This window comes from Oratosquilla oratoria, chromosome 24 (genome assembly GCF_046742065.1).
Source record: "Oratosquilla oratoria isolate Oo_2021 chromosome 24, ASM4674206v1, whole genome shotgun sequence".
Lineage (NCBI taxonomy): Eukaryota > Metazoa > Arthropoda > Malacostraca > Stomatopoda > Squillidae > Oratosquilla > Oratosquilla oratoria.
This window is the reverse complement of record NC_134800.1, coordinates 52,039,427-52,046,926: the sequence shown is the minus strand read 5'-3', so window position 1 is coordinate 52,046,926 and position 7,500 is coordinate 52,039,427. Positions and strand designations below refer to the sequence as shown.

Below are 7,500 nucleotides of genomic sequence, written 5' to 3'. Positions count from 1 at the left end.
CTTTGTTTTGCCTGTGTGTGAGTAACCGTAATTTGCGTTTTTCGTAGGCCACCTACGGGCGACACAACGCGTCCGGGCAAATTGAATGACCCTGGCTAGTCCGGAGCCTTTACCATTTCCGGGACGGGGAAGTCTATCTAGTAGCCCGTCCGGGACTTGGTGATGGGACTGCTCGGTCCCTGTCTCCCTGCAGAGCGAGTCCGTGTCGACTTATCTGGCGAGAGGCCAATCTACTCACAACGGGTTTTCCTGTTTGTTCAATATGTGTTTGCATACATATAAACACACAGGCACACATACAAGGTGATTGAGTATGGTGATGCTAGCCCACTTGTGTAGGAATGAAGCCAAAACACCAAAAATTTGGGTAGACAACACTCCTCTTCCTCCATTATAATGGGGAAGGACGAGGCAGAACATATTTCCGCTCTATATACCAACGCCACGCCCATAATTTTTTTTTTTTTTTTTGTTAACCGCCCGGACTTCGACCTTGCGGCGGCGCGAAACCGTTCACACAGGAAACAAGCGGTTGCCTCACACGTGATGCCACTGTGAGGATTGGTGGTGCACAAAGGGTATGCTATGAAGTGTCTTCTGTACAGAATTCAATTCATATTTTGTTTTCTGTGTCGGTCACGATGGTTGACCATATACTGCACATAATGGATGGGTTATACGTATTCAGAGAACTGAATCCATTTCCGTATGAGGAACTGGCTGCATGTTTTATGTCGTCAATACATTAAGGACTTTAGTGATACCCCTACGGATCAGATTTACTTAAAATTCTTTTATTATTGGAGATCGGTTCCCAATCAAAAATAATGTTGATGAGTTTTAATGTCTACCATCGCCTCCATTCTGAAGTACCCAATATTAAAAAAGAATAAGACTTGAATATACCAGAAATAAAGTTACTTTTCGCATAAAAATCAGGACAAAAGTAAGAACGTAAACATGAAATAACCCTGCATTGTGTAATGTATGTAGAACTGCATTACAAGTTTTCGAATTTGGTATAATGTATTCGACAGTGAATGATTTGAAAAGGGAAAAACGGACACGCTGGCTCCTACATCGTGTTCTATCAACTCATCGGCCAAGCGAAATTCAGTTGTCTCCCTTTAGGAAATGGAGGGAGCAAAAGTATATATTTTTTCAGAGAAATAAAAAAGTGTATTGTCATTTTCATTTCCATGCAGTGGAAACTGCTGTAGGTAGTCTGTATGTTCCGTACGTGATATATCATGCATGCATTCAACATAGCTCTCTGTATACATGAATTCAGTATTTGTACATGGTTGCACGCCCACAGGCATACATGCGTGCAAACACACACACACACACACACACACACACACACACACACACACACACACACACACACACACACACACACACACACACACACACACACACACACACACACACACACACACACACACACACACACACACACACACACACACACACACACACACACACACACACACACACACACACACACACACACACACACACACACACACACGTACACATACACACACATACACATACGCACACACACACACACACACACACACACACACACACACACACACACACACACACACACACACACACACACACACACACACAAACACACCATACACACACACACACACACACACACACACACACACACACACACACACACACACACACACACACACACACACACACACACACACACACACACACACACACACACACACACAAACACACACACCCAAGAGCACGCACATGACCCAACGCGAGAGATATCGATGTGCTACAAGAAAGGGAGGGTTGGCTGAACTGTATATACCTCAATCTAGAAAAGGTTTTTGGTAAAGTGCCTCACAGTTGTCTTCTGTGGAAGTTGGAGCATATTGGAGGACTAAAAGGAAAACTATGCAAATGAAAAAATAATAATAATAATAATTGAAAGGAGGGTACATGAGGAGCGATGTCAGGATGAGAGTAGTGATCAGCGGAGTTCTACAAGGTTCAGTGTTAGCACCAACAACGTTTCATATCTACGTCAATGACGTGATGAAAAACACAATAAGCTATGCTAACTATTAAAACAAAAATCTAGAGCCATGGAGCTTGAAAAATGTATTTCACTTCAAAAATATAAAGCACTGGAAATATGTAATAACTGCAAACGACCATGTTTAAACTATTCCTTTTGAAGCGAACCTATTATAAAGCAAAACAGGACAAAGATTCGGGAGTATGATTGAAAAACAACTTGCCTCCTCACACCGTATGTGGAATCTGAAATGAACATTCAAATGTGAGGGGAACAACAGGTTTAATGAATAATGGGGCGTGAGGGAGATTTAAGGGAAAGGGAGAGAGAGGAAGGGGAGGAATATAAACAGGACAGGGATGGTTCCTTTACATTAGAGTGTTCTCAGGTTTATTGTTCTTTTGGTTTCATATGAAAATTAGCAAAGAGGATGATGCACTGCGGTAACCTCATTGCTACAGCTGCTCCGTAGAATTGAGCCTCTTTAGTACACGTTTGTAAAATGAGACAAAGTTAATTTTCTGTGATGGGGAATGGAATAATGTGGGAGTGGTACAGCACTCTCTCTCTCTCTCTCTCTCTCTCTCTCTCTCTCTCTCTCTCTCTCTCTCTCTCTCTCTCTCTCTCTCTCTGTATCTGTCTATCTATCTATCTATCTATCTATCTATCTATCTATCTATCTATCTATCTATCTATCTATCTATCTACCTATCTCTCTATCTGTATATCTACCTACCTATCTAATGGTGATCGGGTGATCTTGAATTGATTGCGCATAACAATGAAATAACCAAGAATCAATCACCTTCGATCTTTAACCTCGTTTGCCCACCAGAAAATATTCTACCTGGCTACACGAAGATAAAGCTTCGTGGCGAGAACGCCAGGAACGAAGAACGCACTTACCAGTTCCGGAGAGAGCTGGTTAAGTTTAAAGTAGGAAAAAAGAAGAAGATTATCTATTCCTTAAATGAAAATCTGAGACCTGTAGAGTAGAAATGGAACGAATCCCCTGTCAAATGATATTCAGGGGAAAAGACCAGCGGCAAATAACAGGAACACTGTGAACAACATCGTAAAGTTTTTTGTTTTTTTTTGTGTATGTGTGTGTGTGTGTGTGTGTGTGTGTGTGTGTGTGTGTGTGTGTGTGTGTGTGTGTGTGTGTGTGTGTGTGTGTGTGTGTGTGTGTGTGTGTGTGTGATTCATCACGGTCTTCGATCACGTGTTGGACTCGTGATCGACAGCTATTACCCTCCCGGAAGAGAGCTCAGAGCTCATATATGGCCCATCTATATGTGTCTGTGTATGTGAGTGGAGGTGTGTAGTTCTAAGGATGTCCCCATGTGTCGGTGTGTACTCATCAATACATCTCATCAGTTCCGTTCTAACAAATCCATTTCCTCTTCCTGCAGAAGGCAGCGGCCTAGCAACAGCTACAGCGGTCGGAGGCAGTGGCGGTGGCGGCGGCGGCGGCGGCGGCGTCGGGGGCGGTGGCGGGGGCGGCGGGAACAAGGCCGCAGGTCTTCCCCCTATCATCGTCGAGCACCCTGCGGACGTTGTCGTGGGCAAGAAGGAACCTGCGACGCTCAACTGCGGCGCTGAAGGTTCTCCGCCGCCGAGCGTGACTTGGTACCGGGACGGAGAAGTCGTGGCCAAAGATGGGAGGGTCTTGGTCCCCTCCTGGGTGGAGAGGGTCGAAGTTCTTCCTGCTGGAGCGCTCTTCTTCATCTGGGTCATTAACACGCGGAGAGAGAACGATGCTGGCAACTACTGGTGCACCGCTAGGAATCTTCATGGGACTGCCCGCAGCAGGAATGCTACACTGGAAATTGCAGGTAAGGTGACAACGAATTTAACGAGTATATATTTCATTACTACTACTACTACTTCTACTACTACTACTACTATTTTTTTTTTTTTTTTTTTTTTTTTTTTTTTTTTTTAATAGTACGACTTCCATCCTCGTAGAACTGTGTGGTGGAAGCAGCAGGATCTGTCTCCCACAGACACAGTTCATTGGCCCCTCTCCCGCCAATGACTGTGGTCGACGACCCTTTTATTTATCTATTTATTTCCTAATAATGTCTAATACAAAAGTTCATTTATCCTACTGTCAACCACTGTCTGCTCAAAATCTACTACTACTACCACTACTACTACTACTACTACTACTACTACTACTACTACTACTACTACTACTACTACTACTACTACTACTACTACTACTACTATTATCACTACTATTACCATAGTCTTTTTTATTATAAGTTATTATGCAACTTCCATCTTTGTGAAACTGTGTGATGGAAGCAGGCAGGATCTGTCTAGTACAGACAGAGTTCATTATCCCTGCTCCTCCCAAAGGCTGTGGTCAACAACTGATGCTGCTTCTGTTCCTACTACAACTACAACTGCTATTGTTACTTGCGTTGTTAGTTTACTACTACAAATAGTCTTCCTATTAACACTACTGTACCTAGGTACAGATTATTAGTCAGAGCTCAGTGTTAGCAAGAGCATGCAGATACGCTAGTGACCAAGATGATTAGGAAGTTCATAGGGTTGTTAAAAAAAAGTTTAATTGGGTCATTTGTTTTATAAGGTAAGGGTGGGGGTTGTTAGCGAATTTGTGATAGTTAACTGAATCGAGATAGTTAACGAGATTGGAAATTCTTCACGGTGGGTGGTTGACAAGGTCAGGGGTGGCTCCTCTGATATTGGGAAAGTCCAGGGCCAAAACTCTAGCCCAGAGGTGGGTAACCTTTTCTTAGGTGTGCGTGCCAAAAATCAGCCAAAATTTTAATACAAATTTTTCTTGTATACATACGACTATGGGCTTCTTCTCTTCACCTACTCCCCCAATCCGCCACCTAGCGTAGCATGTGGTTACCATTGATTATACAAAAGAAGTCGGAGATTTGTAAGTTATGTTTCTTAAAGTGAGCTCCTCAGGGTTTTCGATGCCGGGAAAAAGTTGTTAGTGTGCAAGATTTTGCACGCGTGCCAAAGGCTGTGTGGCGTCCAAAGGTTGTGTGGCTATCAGGTAATTGGCTACTGGAACAAGCCACCTCACCGATCTTAGTGACTATTGTTAAGGACGCACCGGGACAGCAGCCCTTCAAGTCACGAGGCGATCGCTGATTGGCCGATCGGACTGTCGCGTGATCCCGGAGCACTATATAAGCCTGTCACACAATAAAGATAGAACGGATTGAGACATTCATTCATTACCAGTTTCGGTCACTCGACCACGTAGTCTGCCTGAGTAGGCTCGTTCACTACAGTTGGCTAACCCTAAGCTGGTAGGTAAAGTGCGCTACTAAGTTACTTCGGGGTAAGGGATATGGAATACGGATCTCTCGTATGGAATGCCGCGCCACTCACACCTAAATATGGCGGAGCTAGACTGCTTTCGTTCCATAAACATACTCTAAAGACTTCTTTCTGGTTAACATCAAACGACTATTATTCAGCTTAAAGGAATATTTGGGTTTTGAGGGTTTGGCCTCCCTATTTTGTGTAATATTTTTAGAAAAATAAATCCCTTACTAATGACAATCAATGTTTGTTTCCGACTATCCGCAATGTCACATCTATCTCCCTTTTTCATGTTCAATCCAGATATTTAGAAGAAAAAAATACTCTCGTCTTTCCGTATTGTTACATTTACCTAAAATTTTTCATTATATTTTTTTCACGTTCAACCCAGAGCTTTAGACAAAAATAGAAAATGTCCTTTATATTACACCGAATAAATACTTTTACAGAGTAGAAAATAATTAACACAAATGTCAAAATAATAAAAGAACACTGGTCTCTTCTTTGATAGGAAGGTAGGAAAAAAAAAAAAAATATATATATATATATATATATATATATATATATATATAGATATATATATATATATATATAGATATATATATATATATATATATATATATATATATAGAAATAGTGTTTAGATACAGCACCATCAAGAGTACCCGTATCCAAAATTGTCTCCTATGTAACAGATATTGTATATGTAATTCCTTGTATGGACTATAATAATTTTCATTTTGGACCAACTGCTGAAAACATGAAAACTAATATTTCTCTGTAAAAAGTAATCAAGATAACGATGCGTTATTGCAACATAGAAAAAATATATATAAGCATGTTTATGTTTGCTTTAGAGAAAAGCAAATAAATTACGTTTGAACTCGGCACATATAGAAATAAGGTAAATATTATTTATGGACATGTATCAGTATCTGTATCCATATCTATATCTACATATACATCTATACATACATGTACCTATCTGATAATTTATTTATTTATGTATTTATCCACCTATCATTCTATACATACATACAAACATACATATATACATACATACATACATACATACATACATACATACATACATACATACATACATACATACATACATATATATGCAAGTAATCACATCACCGTGATACGAAAATGCAAAATAGCCACAGAAGAAGGGAAACTTGTAGACAGTAAATACTTTCGTATATTATATCTTTTTAGTCTGAAGATGTAATATACGAGAGTACTTACTGTCTACAAGTTTCCCTTCTCCTGTGGTTATTTTGCATATGTATATATATATATATATATGTATGTATGTATGTATGTATGTATATATATATATATATATATATATATATATATATATATATATATACTGTATATATACACATATATGAGTGTGTGTGTGTGTGTGTGTGTGTGTGTGTGTGTGTGTGTGTGTGTGTGTGCGTACATGTAAATGTACAACAAAACTGTAGTAAGTATAAGTAAATTACATGACACACGGAATGAAAATACAAAATACCTACACACAGAGAAAACACGATATAGATATTCACTGAAGACACGTAAGCTGGCACATATCCAAGTGCTTGCATACCAGTGACTACATCTTCACGTCTGAAACTGCATTTTGCTAGTTTTCTTTTGTATTTTCCGAATGATATTTTGTAGTAGAAATGTATACTTTACTTTGCTCACACTCCTAGTTACCCAAGATTTAATGAGATTATTTAAAGTCCCTGTTTTGTTTCAGTATATACAGTATCTTCTATAAACAGAATCTGTGTGTAGTGTGGATTGTAACTTTCGTTCTCATTTGACTGAGTTTGTTAGATAGAGTGTAGACACTTGTGTCTGTAGTGTTGACATAAATACACACTTGCATCCTCTGTCTTTAGACAGGAGCTTCTGTATGTACATCATAGTTTCATTATTTCACCAAGACTTCTTATCAAAGTGTAGGGATATGTGAAGTGTTGAAAGGAACTAAAGGGTTATGCATGTAGCAAGACAAGGCTATATGGCCGCACATTTTAGATTTCTCTTTTGTTTTGTGTTTCAATTCCACTAACGCTCCTCTCTCCTTTCCTCCATCTCTCCATCCCTTCACACCTCCA

General features: G+C 40.0%; 1 protein-coding gene across 1 annotated transcript in view; it reads left to right on the top strand.

Moving 5' to 3' along the window:
• The first annotated feature begins 3,392 nt into the window (after positions 1–3,392).
• LOC143038347 (protein sax-3-like) overlaps positions 3,393–7,500 on the top strand; it is a 272,969-nt gene continuing 268,861 nt past the window's right edge. Inside the window, exon 1 of the mRNA XM_076207378.1 lies at positions 3,393–3,894. Within this exon, the coding sequence (XP_076063493.1) occupies positions 3,393–3,894 (502 nt within the window). The remainder of the gene's footprint in view (positions 3,895–7,500) is intronic.